This window comes from Peromyscus leucopus, chromosome 19, assembly GCF_004664715.2.
Source record: "Peromyscus leucopus breed LL Stock chromosome 19, UCI_PerLeu_2.1, whole genome shotgun sequence".
NCBI lineage: Eukaryota > Metazoa > Chordata > Mammalia > Rodentia > Cricetidae > Peromyscus > Peromyscus leucopus.
In genome coordinates this window covers 14673758-14693017 of record NC_051079.1, presented here as the reverse complement: position 1 = coordinate 14693017, position 19260 = coordinate 14673758, and the positions used below count along the sequence as shown (strand labels likewise).

Sequence of the window (19260 nt, the reverse complement as noted above, 5' to 3'; positions counted from 1 at the left end):
CATAGCCATGAGTAGAAATGATCTTGAGAAGAAAGCGGGGCTCCACTGATATGAAAGGTTTGCCCCCTTGTTTCTCTTTGTCATTTCAACTGGAGGCTGCTCCAGCTTTTGTTCACTGTTTTGCTTTGTTTCGTGTTGTGCTGTTTTGTTGTTACAACAAAGAAATGGCATCTTCTGCTGCCCCGTGGAAAGGGAAAGCCTATGTCACAATGGGAAGAGACACTTGAGAAGCAGAGACATGCATTCCGCCTTCCATACATAGCCAGACAGTACTACTCAAGTGGGGTCTGAATGGAGCTACTGCAGATCTCGCTAAAAGAAGAAAATGGTCCCAGCAGGATGGTGTTCAGTGCAAAGGAAACCTATTGTCTCGGACATCAGTCTATACACCCAAACCCTCCAGGGCCTGTGGCAACTGATGGTATAGACTGATGAAAGCAGAAAAGCCTTTCAAAGCTGGGCAAGCACACCCTGAGACCTTGTTTTCACTTACACTCTGGGGGCTGAGTACCATTTCTTACCTTTGCAGAGACACAGACATAGATGGTCCACAAACTAGAATTTCCCATGAGTCTTCTGGCATGAAGCATTCTGGTAGCATGGTCTATGGGTAACCAATTCAGTATCCTCGAAGTCAAGCAAGAGCTGGAACCATTTGTGAACACTGGAATCCATCTAAGTGTTTCCAACATCCTTCACCTTTCATAGACCTCGGAACACACTTAACTTAAATGTTTTTGTAATGACTAATTTTGATTCTTTTCCAAAACAGTCAGTGAATTTTTAAAGCCATGGCTTTCTATATCCACAATCAGTTGATCAAACACTGAAGTACTATTTCATCAAATTAGATGTTTGCACTAACCAGGGCAAATTGGTATAAGGGAGTTTGAGAGCACACACACACACATGCACGCTCATCAGTAACTGATTAAACCCTCCAGGCATTACAGTGGAGATGTCCTAGTCACACCACGTGGGTTGAACTAGTGACTGAGGATCAACACTGTGGGACAAAGCATGTGCTCTACATTAATTATGGAATACAGAACAGTAAGTAGCTAATAACACAGAAGCTGTTTAGAAAAGTTTTGTGGTTAAATATTTAGGTATTCATATTGGCTTGGTTGTGTTTATATTTGGTATAATTTATTTATTTATTTATTTATTTATTTATTTATTTATTTATTTTTTTATTTATTTATTTTTTTTTTGGTTTTTCGAGACAGGGTTTCTCTGTGTAGCTTTGCGCCTTTCCTGGAACTCGCTTTGGAGACCAGGCTGGCCTCGAACTCACAGAGATCCGCCTGCCTCTGCCTCCCGAGTGCTGGGATTAAAGGCGTGCGCCACCACCGCCCGGCTATTTGGTATAATTTATATTGCATGGTATGGTATAATTATCATTTGGTATGGTATTTATATTACAAATGTGAGTATTGGTTTGTTTATAAGCAATATCTTAAAAGAATAGTAGGATAAATGGGTAGATCATTGAATCTACTCTAAAAAGAAAAAGGGGTAGATATGAAAATGACAAAAGGTAGATTATTGAATCTATTATGAAAAGAAAAAAGAGAGAATATGGATATGATATGATAAAAAGGGAGATTATTGAATCTACTTTTAAAAAGGAACTACTTGTTTTACATAGGATAAGTAATGAAAAATTTTTGTCTGAGTTTATCAAATGTTACTGGACTGGACATTGTTAATATATATAATGGAGTTTTTTGTTTGAATCTGTCAAATGTTAATGGACTAAACATTGTTAATATAATTCTTGACTGTATATATTGTATATACTTATTGGATATAGTTTTTCTTGTATTAGTTATAAGCTTTTTCAAATTTCAGACAAAAAGGGGAAATGTGGTGATATTGTGTTCCCCAAAATATTGTGCACCCTAATAAACTTACCTGGGGTCAGAGAACAGAACAGCCACTAGATACAGAGGCCAGAAAATGGTGGCATACATGCCTTTAATCCTAGCATTCCAGAGGCAGAGATCCGCCTGGATCTCTGTGAGTTCAAGGCCACACTGGAAACAGCCAGGCAGAGTAACAAGAGCCTTTAATCCCAGGAAGTAATGGCAGAAAGCAGAAAGGTATATAAGGCGTGAAAACCAGGAACTAGGCTAGTTAAGCTTTCAGGCTTTCAAGAAGCAATTCAGCTGAGATCCATTTGGATAAGAACTCAGAGGCTTCCAGTCTGAGGAAAGAGGATCAGCTGAGGAATTGGCAAGGTGAGGTGGCTGTGGCCTGTTCTGCTTCTCTGATCTTCCAGCATTCACCCCAATACCTTGCTCCGGGTTTGATTTTATTAATAAGACCTTCTAACAATTCATGCTACAGTATCTCCTGTATCCCATATGCTGGCCTTGGACTTTCTAAGCATCCAAAAACAGCATTGAACTGCTGGTCCCCTGCCTCCACTTCCCAAGTGCTGGGAGTAAAGGTATGCATCTCCCTACTCAGTTTATATGCTGGCGGAGATCAAACCAAAGGCCTTTTGGGTTCCAGACAGGCACATTACCAGTTGAGCTGTATTCCTTGCCCACAAACACATTTCTAAAAAGGATTTAGTACCTTCAACATTTAGTACCTGCTACATTTCAATGTTGGACTTCAGTGTTATTTCTCACCTGGTATATGCTTGACCTCATTCTCAATTTGTGATGAAAGCTGGGAGAAATTTACACAAAGTGATGGGTCACAGGATTTTTCTTTGATTAGACATATTTCATACATGTGAAATGGTTGATTTGATGCAATATAGTATCCATGTATGTGGCATACTCACTGACAGCCGCAGCAGATTAGACAATCAATGTCACCCACATGTCCCACAGACCTTCCAGGTTTCCAAAAACATTACAGCCCACTCTGTGATGTCCTCCAGTCCCTGAGGACTTTGAGTCATCTGCACAATCATTTCTGCTTTAGAGTAATACAAAGATTGACACTTGCCACCACTCCAAGCATTTGGCACCAAAGTAAAACGACATAAATTCCCCTTAGTGTCCAGCTGCCCCCTCATCTATCAAGGATAAGAAGGGACCAGAAAGCGTTCCTTCCGCTCCATCCATGAATCCTTTGCTTCTGGTACAGGCCAGCATCAATAGCATGACTGACATTCCCCTGATCGGAGGAGGCCTGAAGACCACCACCAACACCAAATAAAAGCAAACATAAGCACATATGAGATAGTTAATGCATAGAGCAAACTTCATTTTCTTCCTTTGTATGATTTTAAATTCTTGGTGGCCCCGGCTTAGCACTAGAAGGAATCGACCATTCGTGTGAGGCACATATAATCCACTTCTTCCCAGTGAACCCATGTCTGCTGTGGGGGAGACCAGTGACTGCAGGAATGACCCAGTGGTCCCCAGCGAGCACAGGAAAGCCACTGGGAACCACGAGGACCTTGCTCACTTAGCTCTGTGATAGCCAGTCTTCGCTCTCAAGTTGAGTTGGAATCTCCAGGGAAATGTAAATCTGGGTATGTGTGCTTCCAAAGCTGTTTCCAGAGAGACTTAACTCAAGGGGGAAGGCCTGCCCTGAATGTGGGTGACACGATCCCACAGGCTGGCATCCAGGAGTCCATAAAAAGGAGGAAGCCAACTGAGCACCAGCACGGTCGCCCTCTGCTTCCTGACGACACGTGTAATGTGGTAGCTGCCTCATGCCCAGGCCCTTCTGCCTTTCCTGCCATAGAGAACTGGATTCTCTCAAATTGTAAGGCAAAAAAAAAAAAAAAAAAAAAAAAAAAAAAAAAAAAAAAAAAAACACTTTGCATTCAAAGTTGCTTCCTATCCAGTATTTGATTACTGCAGCATAAAAAGTAACCAACACACCATTTCACTCTGCACCCCCACTCTGTCCACTGACCCAAGAGTTCCTACCAGTCACCTGACCACACCTGGGGTCTCAGGCTCCGCTTCCCTAAAAGCAAGCTTCTAGGAGCCATATGAAGGATCACTTCAGCTGAATAGAGGCCCTCACTGGTGACAATCCAGGAAGAACCTCGTGACTTTTAGAATGATCTCCATCAGTGACCTCAAGCTGTCTTATCTCTAGTCACACTCAAAAGAGCAAAGGAAGCCCAAAATAAACAGGGCTTCAAAACTGATTGCTACAAGTGGCTTTTTCTCAAAATTCCAGAAAGCCTCGAGGGCTAGCCCAGGCAGATAACATGACAATTACAGTTTCTAACTGTGTCATTTCCCATCACACATGATCACTGATAGCAGACAGCAAGCATGCCTGCCTCAGACGCCACTCACCAATGCAGGCATGGACCCTCACAGACAGCTGTGTCCTCAGAATAATGCTGTTCTTCTTGCCCCGCCTAAGAGAGACAGGAGACAAAACACAGGTATCAGCAGAGGCAACAGCACCCAATAACCTGAATGTCAGCACACCCGCCTAAAAGAGATGCCCAGCAAGCAGGGACCTAATCTAAACAAGAATATATCCCAAAATAGTATATCACAAGGCTTCAAAGGAACAAAAAAATGGGAAACTTTGGCTTTTCTGGATTAGCATATGTGTTTTATCACCAATTCCACTTCCCAGAGTCTAGGTGGCCAGCGTGACCATGTGGGGAAGATTTTTAAATCTGAAACCATGGAGTGAAATCTCTGCAATATAACAACACAATCTGCTTGCTCGTTCCCAGGGCTATTTTAAATTGTTTTTTACATATATAGGAAAAGGGAACACATATTCCCATCTGGAAGAGCTGCTCTGTTGGTATCCATTCAAGGTTTCCAGGGCTTCTCCTTTAAATTCTTACTGAAAGATGGAGTCCACCAAGGACACTTGCAGGCTCCTTATTATTGGCCCTGGCAATATGTACACTCCCTTCCTCACCTCCAATCTTCCTTGCCTTAGTTTCCAAGAAGAAGAAAGGGCCTGGACATCCTCAGCTCCGTTCCTCCTGGGCCTGTCCTAGGTAGGCCCTTGTATGCAGAGATAGAGCTGAGACTTGGCATAAAGTGTACAGTGGGAGATGTCATGGGTCCTGGCTACATGCGGGTGACAAGGGCCTTGAGACTAGAGGACGCCAGGAAGCCTGCAGTTGAAGGCAAGCTGAGAGAGTAAACCATCCAGGAACAGGGAACATGGCAGGCCCTTCTGTGACTGAATCCCTTCCCCATCCTCATTGCTTTTTCCAGGGCCTCGGTTGGGACAGAATCTGGCAGAGCCTTCCAGCATCCTAGTCTTAGGATTGTGTAGGGAGGAGACACAGAACCCAAGTAGTGACGGCATCAATTATATGTTTTATTTTTGAGCCCAGAAGAGCATGTGTGCCTTTATTATTAGAAAGGGAAGGGGAAAACCAGGTGCACAGTCCTAGGAAACTATGTGGTGGCCTCCAGTCTTCAGTTGCCTGTGGATGTCATAGTGTCGTTTTCTTCACAGCAGAGTAGAACTTCTTTATCTAGTTATCTGTTGATGGACACCTAGGCTGGCTCCATGTCTTGCTCATCACGACTCTCCCTTACATACTCAGAATCAAAGGGCCTGTTTAAAGGGTAATTTCATCATCTGCAACTCTTCTGTTTCAGTCCTCACCTGGGTCTTTACCTGTCCATGTACACAAGGCCCTACAACTGATGGGACCTGTGTGCATGAGGGAGGCGCAGGCTAGAAGCATGTTGTAGGGCAGTGACAAAATCCCACACTACATGGAGTTTAGGCAAAGGAAGGAAGCAGCCTAGGTCTTGCAAGGAATGAATAAAAGGCCCCAGGGGAGGAGATTTATAACCTCAATATTGAAACCTAATACCCTAAAAAAAAAAAAAAAAAAAAAAAAAAAAAAAAAAAAAAAAAAAAAAAAAAAAAAGCACATTAAAAGGTAAGGCAGGAGCTGGAGTGGTTAAGAGCACTGGCTGCTCTTGCAGAGGACCCAGGTTCAGCTTCCGGCGCCCACACTGTGGTTCACAACTGTCTGTAACTCCAGTTCCAGGGACCTGGTGTCACGTTCTGGCCTCTATGAGTACTGCACACACACAGCGCACAGACACATACGCAGGCAAAACACCCATACACATAAAAACAAGTTAATCTTAAAAAACAAAAGATAAGATGCACAAGTCCAAGAAAAGTATGGCAAACATAACATTCAAGGAGAATACCAGGTGGTCAGATATGGTTTCTCCTATGTGGTGGTTTGAATAGGTTTGGCCCCCATAGGCTCATAGACTTGGATGCTTAGTCGCCAGAAAGTGGCACTATTAGGAGGTGTGGCCTTGTTGGAGGAAGTGTATCACTGGGGATGGGATTTGAGGTTCAAATTCAAGCCAGGCCCAGTGTCTCTTTCTTCCTGCTGCCTGTGGATCCAGATATGAAACTCTTGGCTTCTCCAGCACCATGTCTGCCTGTGTGCCATCATGCTTCCTGCCATGACACTAATGGACTAGACCTCTGAACCTACAAGCCAGCTCCAATTAAATGTTTTCCTTTCTAAGAGTTGCTGCGGTCATGGTGTCTCTTCACAGCAATAGAAACCCTGACTAAGACATCCTAAGAACCCAGTTCAAGCAGTCCAATGTGGCAACACACACGTGTGATCCTCAAGTTCAGATGCGCACAATCACAGGGGCATCCATTGTGAGCCCCCTTTGACCCTCATGTCCCTCCCTCTGACATCCATACTCTAACATAGATATGGTGGTGAAAGCTGGCTTTTTATGTATTTCTTTTACAAACATTTATATTGGTGCCATTATTCATTCTAGAAGTCTTTTTGCTGATCCCTTTGGTTTTTTAAAAAGAAATATTACAGTGTTTACCTGGCATGTGAGAGGCTCTGGGTTCAATCTCCAGTACTTAAAAATAAAAATAAAAAAACCTCCTGCTGGACATGGTAGGGCACACCTTTAATCCCAACATGGAGGAGGCAGAATTTGATCTGTGAGTTCTAGGCCAGCTAGGGCTACACAAAATAAAAACAGACAAACAAAGAAACAAAAAACCTCCCTAGTTTTCCAATAAATATGCTCTTTCAATTTTGTTTAATTTGTGTGTATGTAAACTACATGAATTTAAGTGCACCACAAGTGTTTAAAACTTCTTGGAGGCCAGAGGAGGGTGTCAGATCTTCTGGGGCTGGAGTTATAGGTTGGATTGCCATGTGGGTGCTAAGACCCATATCTCTGTCCTCTGCACAAGCAGTAAGTTCTCTTAACTATGGTCTATCTGCCCAGATCTTCTTCTCATTAATTTTATGACTACAGCTCTCAGAAGAAAGTGGATCCTGGTATCTTTTCCCAAGAAATGGGATAATATGTTCGTTTAGGTTCAGGAGAAAGCAGTTACAGGCCAGCAAGATGGTACAGTGGGTAAAGGCACTTGATGCCAAGTCTGATGGTCTGAGTTTGATACCCAGGTCCACCCTACATGGTAGAAGAAGGGAACCAAATCCCACAAGTTACTCTCAACCTCCACATCCATATTGTGGCATGTGCACATGTATGCATGCACACAATAGATAAATATAATTTTCAAATGTTAAAAACAGTCCCAGTAGTTCCTGATGCATATGAGACACACAAACAATATGTTGCAGATGAAGCTCTGAGTACTTGACACGTTTTATCTTCACAAAATCACCAAGATTGATAGCACTAGCACTGTGCGTTTGACAGATAAGATAGACTTGAAGTTAAGATGGATCGCTGAAGTCTCACAGGTAGGAAGTAACTGAGCTTGGACCCAACCTAACCAATGGGACCTGCACCCTGCTCCCTCCCTCTAGCTGCCTCACAGGTTGGTGTCCCCTCTTTCATCCTCTTATTGCACAGAGTTGGTGCTAAACACAGTCTGACTAGGGCATGCACCATTGCCTGCTGCATTAAGGGAACAATGTGGAATTCCCACGGACAGCCACAGGCAGCTGGCCTGGTCTACAGCCTTTACATTCAAGTCTCCAACGTCAGTCCTTGCCCGAATGGCCAGCCTTTTGACCACCTACCAATCTGAGTCTTGTCACTCCTCACAGCTACACAAGCCAGTGTCTTAAAAAAAAAAAAAAAAAAAAAAAATTAAGCCTCAGCCGGGCGGTAGTGGCACATGCCTTTAATCCCAGAACTTGGGAGGCACAGCCATGCAGGTCTCTGTGAGTTTGAGGCCAGCCTGGTCTACAACGCAAGATTTAGAACAGGTACCAAAACAACACAGAGAAACCCTGTCTTGAAGAAAAAAAAACAAAAAACATAAGCCTCTCTGCTGGTGAGAATGCAAGCAAGGGAAGCCTCACTGTGTGCTGGTGGAAATGTGGGTACAGCCACTCGGAAAGCTCAAAAAGCCATTAATAGGAATGCCCATATACCTAGTGGTGGCACTTCTGGGAATATGCCCCAAAGAATCCAAGTCCATGTATCACAGAGAGACCTGCACACCGTGTTCATAGCTGCACTGCTCACAACAGCTAAGATCCCAAAGCAGTCTAGCTGTGGGAGGTGGGAGAGACCATGAAGTCAAAGCCTGAGGATGTGGACTGGGAAGGAAGAGGGGATATAGGCGCGTACCAGAGGGGGTGAATATAATCAAAGTGCATTGAATGCGTGTGTGCAAGTATTATAAGGAAGGCCCAACTCTGTACGATCAACACATGCTAATAAAGCTAGCAGATAGCAGCAGATGGCTGGTAGATGAGAAATACACAGAAGAGAGATGAGACCCAATAGCCATGCTTCTCTGGAGCACCCTAGTGCAGACTTCAGCATGGAACTTTACAGGGCTTCCATATTCCAAGACTGAAATCGATGGAAGGTTGTCATGGCCCCCCAGGAGCCCGAGAGGGTTTCTTGCTCCCCGCCACCTGCGTGTTGGAACACTGCCCAGCTGCCACACCTGCGAGCCACTTCTCAGCTGCTGAGTCAGATGGGAACGCAGAAGCACCAGACCCTGGGGGCCAGGGCCAAAGGCAGTGTGTGAGGCCTGTGGCTCCAGGGACAATGGGCTTCCTTTCTTATCGGTGCAGCTGATGCCAGGGATTCACCAGCTTCCCAATCCCACTACGCTTCCATCTGCAGGCCACACCCAAGGCCATCCCTTCCAGAGTGACAACAGGAAACCATCCAGAACAGACACAGGAATCAAAAAGACTCGATCAAGGCCCAAGTGTCAGGGATGTGAGGGCCAGAGCTTCCATCAACTTCCCGGCCTCTCAGGAAGCACAAGTTTCTCTTGCAACGCTCATGGCCTTGGGGAAAGAACTCTCATTTGGGCAATTGAAACTCTTTAAAACCTGTGTTTACATTCCCAGCTCTCAAGAGAACATTTTCACAAGAGAAAACACAGAAAGGCCTTGTCACGATAAGAGCAGGGACTCCCTTTGCCTCCCTGTGAGAGGCCAGAGCAGAGTTTCCCGCCAACAGTTGAAATGCCACCGCATGCCGTCCTCCAGGCACGTAAGAAAATTTAAACTACTACTTCAGTCAAGGGTAGAGGAGGTATGTAAACATTCTGTGGAAGCAGGAACAGGCCCCTCAGCAGGTCTGCAGGGAGAACAGACCCTAGCAAGCTTCCAGCACTGGAAGACCCACCGGGCACCCTGGCTCAGAGACAGCAGCGGGATTTGAAGGAGTCATCTGCTGGTCAAAGGATAAAGCTGCCTAAGTCTGAGTGGCTCAGAAGCTCAGAGCTCAAGTCAGAGATCCAGCCATCACTGCACTCACCTCCAGACATGCACTGGTGTCCCCGAGGAGAGTGTGGAGCTAACAGTAGATGCTAACACCGGCTGGGTGAGCTGCATGGAGGCCTCAGCCTCCCTGAGCCCAGCAACCTCACATGGAAAATGGGATGCTAATGACGTCAGTTTTCGGCTGAGGATGTGAACATTGCTGACTCAGGCCCTGTGCAGAGGTCATGCCTGGCATGTGACAAAGGCTTGCTGATGTGAGGTGGCATCCTTGTCATCAACAGCCCCTGTGTGGGTCTCTCCTCTCCTGCCTTAATGCCCGCCTCTCCCCTCTGTGTGCCCGTTAACGCTCGCCTGTCCCCTCCATGTGTCCTGGTCCATTCCCATCGGCCTTTTCTCACTCCCCCCACATCATGTCTTTCCCTTCCTCCTTTTTTCCATCTCCCACTTTCCTGACTTCTCAAGAATCCACTGTGACACTGTGTCACTGATCCTCTCTTGGGTTCAGTTAAAGCTCAAAGAATTTAACATGGACACTGATGTGTATCCCTCCTGTGTGTGGCGTGAGTGTGCTGGGCTCTGAGGATGGACGGGTCACCCACTTCACAGTATGTCATGAGGTGTCCCAGATATAAAGACTTACGTGTAAGTACTTGATGGTACATGTCCTGTGACCAAATCACCAAGTCTATGTGCAAGAGGAAAAGAGATCTACCACCTTCGATACCCTGGACACTGCTCAGAGCAGCCACGAGCAGGCCCTGGATCCTTCTTCACTGTCCTCTCACTGCAAAAGCTGTACCTTCTCCCTGAACCCTGTGGCCGGTACAGTGTCTCTTCTACAGTCATGTATTAGCATACTTTTAAGCATTAATAAAGTATCCTTCAGGAATCATAAAATCTACCTGTTGCAAGTATATAATTCAATAACACGGGGTCTGATTATACAGGGGCCTACTCATCGCCACAGTCTAACTTTTTAACTGTCACTGTTCCCCACATACCCCAAGAGAAACACCATGCCTATCTGTGGGCATTCCTCACTCCCACATCCAATTCCAGGAATTGCAAATGATCCCTCTCTGTGCTGGCTAGTTTTATGTCAACTTGACACAAGCTAGAGTTATCTGAAAGGAGGGACTCTATTGAAAAAAAAAAAAAAAGGCCTCCATAAGATGCAGCTGTAGAGCATTTTCTCTGTGATTGATGGGGAAGGAGGGCAGCCCATTGTGGGTAGGGTCATCCCTGGGCTGGTGGTCCTGGGTTCTGTAAGAAAGCAAGCTGAGCAATCCAGTAAGCAGCACCCTTCCATGACCTCTGCATCAGCTCCTGCCTCCAAGTTCCTGCGCTGTTTGAGTTCCTATCCTGACTTCCTTCAATGATGGACTACAGTGTAGAAGTGTAAGCCAAATCAACCTTTTCCTCCATGATGCTTTTGGTCACAGGGTTTCATCACAGCAGTAGAAACCCTAACTAAGAACCTCTCTGTAGAGGCTTGCCTTTCTGACACTTCATGTAGATGGGACTGCAATATGTCACTTAGTCACTGATTTCCTTCACTTAGTCGCATGGTCTTCAGGCCCATCTAGAATGGGACACATGTCCTGGTGTGTGTTACTTTCCTCATTGCTGTGAGCCAATGCCTGACAAGACGTAGAACAGGGACCATCCCTGGCAATTTATGGCAGGAAAAGCTTTTACTTGGGCTCATGGCTTGATGAGACATAAGCATGATGGTGGGAGCAGCTGGTGACAGTGGCCACAGGAACATGAGGCTGCTTGCTCACAACTTTGCAGACCAGGAAGCAGAGAGATATTGGGCCAGAAGTAAGACTGGGGTATTAGCCCACCCCACAACAACATGTTCCCCAGCTAGGGCGCCCCCTCCCAATGGTTCCATGGCTGCCAAAAACAGAGCCACCAATTGGGGACCGAGTGTTGATACACAGGAGCCTGTGGGGGACATTGCACCCCCACACTATGACATCATACCTCTTTCTCCTTGTGCTGCTGCACAGACCACTTGCTCTGCAAATTCTTCAGCTAATGGGCATTTGGGATCCTTCTCCTTTGGGGCTGTTATAAATAATAGCTCAGGGAGCATCTGTGTACGGATCATTGCAAAGACAAATGCTTCATCCCTCGGGGATCTATCTACAAGTAGAATTGCTGGGCTGTGTGGTCATTTGTGTTTAACGTTTTAAGAACCCATCGGGCTGTTGCTCAATGGGGCTGTGCCACTTTACATTCCCACCAGCAGTGCACTGGGTGTCCAGTTTCGCCGCCTCCCCCTCAACACATGCCACCATCTGTCACTGTGATTTGAGCCACATCCGTCAGTGTACAGTAGGACCTCACTGAGGTTTTGACTTGAATTTCGCCCCCGTGACATAGAATGTTGAGCAGCGTTTCACATGCTTCTTGGTCATTCGTGTGCCTTATCGGCCATTTGGGTATCTTGTTGGGAGAAGTGCCTATTTGAAACTTTTCCCCGTTTATAATTACCACTTTGTTATTGAGTTGCAAGAGCTCTTTACATATTCTGGTAAATGATTTACAGGTACATGATTTACAAGTTTTCTCATTCCTCACCACCTATCAAGTATATTTTTTAAAGGAGAAATTGTTTTTAATTTAGATGACTCCGATTTGCTTTGTCACCTGTGTTTTCCATCGTCTCTAACACACTGTTGGTTTACCTCACAGGGGGTCATGGAGACTTGAGCCTGCTTTCTCTTCCATGCTTTGAGCTGTCACATTTCAGACAGTGATCTGTTTCCAGCTGGATTTCTATTTGTGGCAAAGGCCCCTCACATTTCACTGCCCTCGCGGTCAGAACTCAGGCCTCCTCAGGGGACAGAAGTTGGTTTGGCCCAGCTCTCATCAAATGCTGCTGCCACCCTGTCAGCCACTCCTCTCTTCTGCTTACTCTGTCCCAGGACACCCTGAACCTCCTCCTGCTGGGCTCTCTCTCCTCCCGTCACCATGCCTGGTGTCCTTACCTGTCCCTTTTTTAGACTTTTACCCCCTCCCCTTACTGAGGCGGACACTGCTGGTTACAGATCTGATAACCACACTTCCTCTCTGCCTTATACAAAGAACAGAAGCTAAGGTGGGGGTGGGCATCCTCCCCAGAACAGCTCTCATCTCCCGGTGGGGGTGAGCATCCTCCCCAACATGGCTTTCTTATCCCCGAGAAAGGAGTGGAAGTTGCTGGTAGAGTTTCTGAAAAGCTCTTTAAAGGAGAAAAATATGTAGTTGGCTGTGGGAGTCTGTGGGAGTCCAGCTCTGATCTTCTCCCACCTAACGAATGGTTTCTTAGGTGGAGGAGAGAGGAATGAGAAAATATCACAAAGATAGACCTAGACAATGAGGAGAAAGACAGACACAGGATAGCTTCGGGAGGGCCCTAGGTCAATAGCCAGCCGCCACTAGATTTAGTCAAAAGGGAGACTAATATGCCAAGAGAAGAGGCAAAAGACCTCCCCCTTGCAAGATCAAAGCACATCGTACAGCCAAGTGTAGACCCTTCCAAACACCTGGTAACCACGCCCCTGACCAAATCATCCCATTATGCAGCCCTGCTGAGTAGAGCAAAGCTCAGATTCTCTGACCCTGAGTAATTTCAGACCCCACAGTTGGCACCAAGATTTCTCTTCACCTGACCCGTCTGAAACAGGAAACACTGGCTATGCCCAATATTCACAGAGATAAAGGGAAGCCAAGTGAACATAAAGCCATGGTGTGAGGTGTGACATGAGCCTGAGTCCTAGCCGGCGTGATCACGTGTCCACAGGAAGGAGCCTGCAAGCACTGTGTCCCTTTCATCCTTTCTAGCATCCTGGATGTTGATGAGATAATGTACTAGGGCAGCCACTCTGATCCAGCAATGGGGCCCTCATCTGAAGGATGCTGTCACTGTTTTACTATCCCCCCAAGAGTATCAGACTCGGAGATTTTTATTTTTTTAAGCAAGAAAAAAAAAAGAATAGAAATGTTTCAACTTATAGATTTGGGGATATCCTGGTTTGCAAGAAATAAAACCATCCTCCAACCAGCACGTCCCTTAGTGCCCTGAAGGAATCCTAGGCAGAGCCAGCAGACTATTAACTATGGTGGAGCAGGAAAGGAAAAGCAGCCTGTGTCCCTAGGGACACGATGGACTTACTCTGTGACCCTGCCTACTGGTCACAGTTTTCCTAGAGAGCCTGGAGGTTTACCAAGAAATCATCTTTGAAAGTTCTAGAAGGGGAGTACAAGATATGCTACTTGCATCTCTTGGCTTAGGAACAAACAGTTTTCCACTGGAGAAGGTCATCGTCTTCAACTGAAGGTGTAGCTTTGGGAGGTTTGGGAGTAGTATATGCAGGACAGTGAAGGATGAAGGGGATACTCACCCAGCCAGCCAAATCAGCCTGGCAATTGACGGGTGCCATGCCACAGCCAGACTGCCTCATTAAAAAGAAAAAAAAAAAGGCACATTGAAAGTAGAGATAGGGGCTAGAGAGATGGCTCAGGGACTGGGAGCATTGGCTGCTCTTCCAGAAGACCTGGGTTCAATTCCCAGCATGCACATGGCAGCTCACAACTGTCTGTAACTCCAGTTCTAGGGAATCTGGTACCCTCACACCAACATACGTGCAGGCAAAACACCAATGCACACGTGGTGGTTTGAAAGAAAAATGGCCCCCAAAGGCAGTGGCATCATTAGAAGGTATGGCCTTACCAGAGTAGGTGTGGCCTTGTTGGAGGAAGTGTGTCACTGTAAGGGTGGGCTTTGAGGTCTCCCTTGCTCGAGCTACACCCAATGGGACAGATCACTTCCTGTAGCTACACCCAATGGGACAGATCACTTCCTGTTGCCTGCAAGTAAAGACGTAGGACACTCGGCTACATCTCCAGCATCATGTCTGCCTGCACTCTGTCATGTCTCACCATGATGATAATGGACTGAACCTCTGAAACTGTAAGCCACTCCAGTTAAATGTTTTCCTTTATAAAAGTTGCTGTAGTCCATGGTATCTCTTCACAACAATAGAAACCCTAACTAAGACAGCACATAAAAATAAAATACTAAAAAAGAAAGAAAGAAAGAAAGAAAGAAAGAAAGAAAGAAAGAAAGAAAGAAAGAAAGAAAGAAGAGATGGTTTCTTATAACTCTCACTACACAGAGAGAGCTCTGTCACCAATATATTACACAGGTATGGTCACATTTGTCACAACAGCTGAGCCAACCATGAAGTCACAATTTGTCTTATGCTGTTGTGTCTATTTCCAATCTCCCAGTTGACCCTAAAATACCCATCCACATGCAAACCTTCTTGAACTTACAGTGATCCTCCTGCCTCAGCCTCCAAAGAGCTACCACCTGACCACACTGATACTTCTCCTAACTCACAGCACTAGCTTTCTCAACTGTCACGCGGCTTAAATTGCTCTCCAACAGCTTTTTCAGAGTTTATAAGATAGATTTGTCTCCTCTGTCTTTTTATCCTGATATCTTTTCTATCCTGATAGCTTATTTCTAAATATTCATCATATGGTTTCCCTACACTCTACCCACCTACTAAAAACATCTTGGCCGCTACTGGATGCTGGAAATCACGAGTGAAGCTGCTATGAGCATCCTCGTGCAGTTTTTGTGTCAACTTGGGCTTTGGCCTCACTTGAGCATCTACGAGTCCATTGCTAAAGCAAGGCCATAGTTAGCCTGTGAGAAGCCATGAGATTGCCTTCCAAAAAGATGGCACCATTTGGCACTCCCACCAGTCATGCACAAATGTCAGGTGGTTCCCCATCCCTGCCTGCACTGGGTTTGGTCGGCAGATGTGATGTGCTAATAGGTGTCCTTAGTATCTCAAGGCAATATGTGGCTCCCTGGTGGTGCCTTTACCTACTTACCCGAGTGCCTCCTTTCCTTTCCCTGCTCTGTGCCAAGGTTGTTTTCTTACTGCTGAGTTTGAAGGTTCTTTTCATATTTTAAACACATGTCCTTTATCTAATTTCTGTTTTAAAAGACTTTTCCCTCCCAATCTATGGCTTTGCTGCTCAGTCTTTAATATCCACTTTTGTGTGATAAATGTAAAACTTTTAAGCCAGTGTTAATCTGGGATGCTACATGCAGCTGCATATAGTTCTGGGCTACAGTCGTAACGGTCCAGATGCTGCCACCTGAGCAACTGCTACAGCCAGGCCTGGCCCTCTCCCTCCCCTGCTCTGTACTGGCCTCAGGTGCATGGGCTCTTCTCACCTGGCTCCAGGCCCATTGACCACCGCTTTGCCTGCTCTTGCCACACCTCCAACCACCATGGGCAAGCTCTCCCCCTCTCAAGTTCCCCTTACTCCACAATTTCACTCCTTCTCAGCACGGTCCCCCTCTTTGTACACTGTCCCCCTAATGTCACAGGCCAATTGCATTATTCTGTTCACCTCTATGCAAGCTGGTACCATACATGTGTCATGGTTTCCCACTCTCCCATCCACTGGTCCAGGCCCCAGCGCTCAGCTATCAGGTTTGAGTCACTCCTTTCTCATCTCCATGGTGAGCCACATCTGACTGACATCTACTCCACAGTCTTCCCACTGCCTGCCTTGCCTCCTTCCATCCATCCCTAACGCCAAGCCTTCATAATCATGCTTCTGAGAAGCCTCTTTCCTCATAGGTCATTTGTTAGAGTAGCTCAACCAATCACACAGTCTACACCAGTGGTTCTCAACATGTTGGGTCATGACCCCTCACAGGGATATCCTAAGACCATCAGAAATCACATAATACATTATGATTCATTGCTATGGGATAATGCCCTTGTACACTGGTTTAATAAAATGCTGATTGGCCAGTAGCCAAACAGGAAGTATAGGCAGGGCCAGCAGAAGAGAAGAATGCTGGAAAGAGGAAGAGCTGAGTCAGGAGTCACCAGCCAGACACAGAAGAAGCAAGATGATAAGGCAAAAGAAGCAAGATAAGGTACCAAGCCACGTGGCTAAACATAAATAAGAAATATGGGTTAATTTAAGTGTAAGAGCTAGTCAGCAATAAGCCTGAGCTAATGGCCAAGCAGTTACAATTAATATAAGCCTCTGTGTGTGTTTACTTGGGGGACACAAGTGGGAAAGATTTGTCCCAAATGCCAGCTGGCCGGGACACAGGAAAACTTCCAGATACAATTCATAATAATAGCAAAATTGCAATTATGAAGTAGCAGCAAAAATAATCTTATGGTTGGGAGTCTGTACAACATGAGGAACTACATTAAAGGGTCGCAGCACTAGAAAGTTGGGAACCACTGCTCTGCATTACAGTTCACTCAACTGAAGCAGCACATTGGACTCAGTTGAAGATACTTTAAAAATCACTCTGCCTGGGCCCAGCCCCAGACTCTTCATTTCCCAGGCCTGAGGTGGGGTCTGCAAAGAGTTCTGTTAAAAGCACTCCAGGTGGTGGCATTCATTTCTGAGAGGTGGAGAGCCTGCACCAGAGGTTCCCTAACCACACATCCAAACGCTGGGACAGCTCATTTAAAACACAGGATTCCAAACCTCACTGCAGAGCTCTGAAGCTGGGATGGAGAGATCAGCATGTGGGAGAAGCTACCATCTAGGATATTCTGAGGCATCCTGTCTAGAACTAGCCCAGAGGTGGTGAGCAGGGGTTTGGGGTCACCCCACTTAGCCCTACTGAATCATCCCAGATGTCCTCTTATTTTCAAGGCCACTTTCCTTCCCCATGCAGCCAGGCAGGTGGCGACGGTCTAAGCAATTCTGTAGTTGTCATAGAATTCTAGCATTATTAAAGATGAACTAAGGTTGCAGTCAAGTCCTACAATGCAGCACAGGCAAGCACTGCCAGAAACATCTTGGACTGATGGCACATTTTGATTTTGAATCCATTTTTCACCATATTTAGAAACCTTTTACTGCTACCAAAATTTTCATGACCTCCACATGCCATCTATGGTCATATGGAGTCACTACCCACAAGTTAAGAACTGCTCTGCACAGCTCTACATGTCCATAGCTTCTGAGCCATCCCATTTCAATGTACCATGACTCCAAATTCTGGCTATAGTTGCCAACAACTGTGAGTTCTGAGCATGAGTATGAAGAATTGGGACTAGCTTACCATTTTATATACAACATTATATTGCACCTAGAAACAATAAAAGGTCGTGATTGTACTATCAGTCTTTATAGGGAACTAGAGGTTCAGAGAGTTGAAATTACATACCACAGCTCACACAGAGATGACATTAACCATAAAGTCATCCCTATACAGAACCACTGAGATGGCTGTCACTGCCCAGCCTGAGGACCTGAGCTCCATGCCTGGGATCCACATGGTGAAAGACAAGAACCAACGCCCTCACCGCTTGTCTTAGCTTGGTTGTCCGTTACCTCAGGAAGGAAAGGGTTTGTTTCAGTTTACACTTCCAGGTTAACAGTCCATCACTGAGGGAAGTCAAGGCAGGAACTGAAGTGGACACTACGGAGAAACAGATTCCTAGCCTGCTTCTTCTGGATTGCTTCTTTACATAGCCCAGGCTCACCTACCTGGGAAGGACACCACCCACCAAGGGCCGGCTGCTCCTATTTCAATGAACAATTTAGAACCTCCCTCCCAGACACATCCACAGGCCAATCTGTGGAGCCAGTTCCTCAGCTGAGGGTTCTTCTTCCCAGATGACTGTATTTTGTGTCAAATTGACAAGAAGCGACCAGCACAGCCGCTCCACAAAGCTGCCTTCCTGGAGTTACAGAAAACCCCAGCAGAGCGCCTGATACACAGGGAGGAAAGGAGTGCTAGGTATCTTTATTCTATAAATAAATTTTATAAATAGCTTCATTTTGTGAGTTTCTGTCAGAAGAGTGCTTGCCTAAGGTCACACAAGAGCAGAGTCAGGAACAACCTAGAGGCTCCAGGCCTGTTTCCACTGCACTGTGCCATGCTTGCTGACTTCCCTGGCCTTGGGGGCAACAGACCCTGCTTGGTTTTGCTCGTAGAATAATTGCTTTGTCCTTCCTCCATTGAAGGTCCTTCTCCTTTTCTCTGGTTAGCTAGGGCTCAAGTGGTCATTCCCAACAAGCGAGTTAATTTTTAGTCTTGGCATAAAGGACCAAAAGCAGTGGACGGGAACAAAGAAATGATTCCTCCAGCAAGGGAGCTCACTCCAAACACACCACAGGAAAATGCCACAACTTCATACACCTTAATCTTTAGACCATCCTCCTATAATTTATGCAAAAATAGTACTCCTTTGGCCATGTTCATACCTCAAAAGGGCAGGAAACATTATATTTTAACCCTTGGTCATGGGAGACACGAATCCTCAGTTACATACACTTTGCCAAATGCCACACACCTAAGGGAGGACCCAGGAGAGACTCTAAGTGCAAGTGACATGACAAATGGACACGGGTACCTGCTACCTGCATAGGGGAGGGTCCTGAAGCTGCTTGCTACTCAGCAACGAGGGATGTGCCAGGCACCTAAAGGCTCAAGGATGGCAATTCTCCTGTCCAGGGAACAGTGTAACCCAGCTGTCCCAGGCCACTATTCTGCTGTGCAGACCCAGATCAAACAAGTCTCCCACTGAGAGATCAGATGTGGTTTT

General features: G+C 45.9%; 1 protein-coding gene across 8 annotated transcripts in view; it reads right to left on the bottom strand.

The window, feature by feature from the left end:
- Positions 1–19260, bottom strand: part of Fhod3 (formin homology 2 domain containing 3) — a 426147-nt gene that overhangs the window by 359481 nt on the left and 47406 nt on the right. For all 8 annotated transcript variants that reach the window (XM_028867156.2, XM_028867157.2, XM_037197014.1 and 5 more), the window contains exon 3: positions 4284–4348. In XM_028867156.2, coding sequence (XP_028722989.1) covers positions 4284–4348 — 65 coding nt within the window. The remainder of the gene's footprint in view (positions 1–4283; positions 4349–19260) is intronic.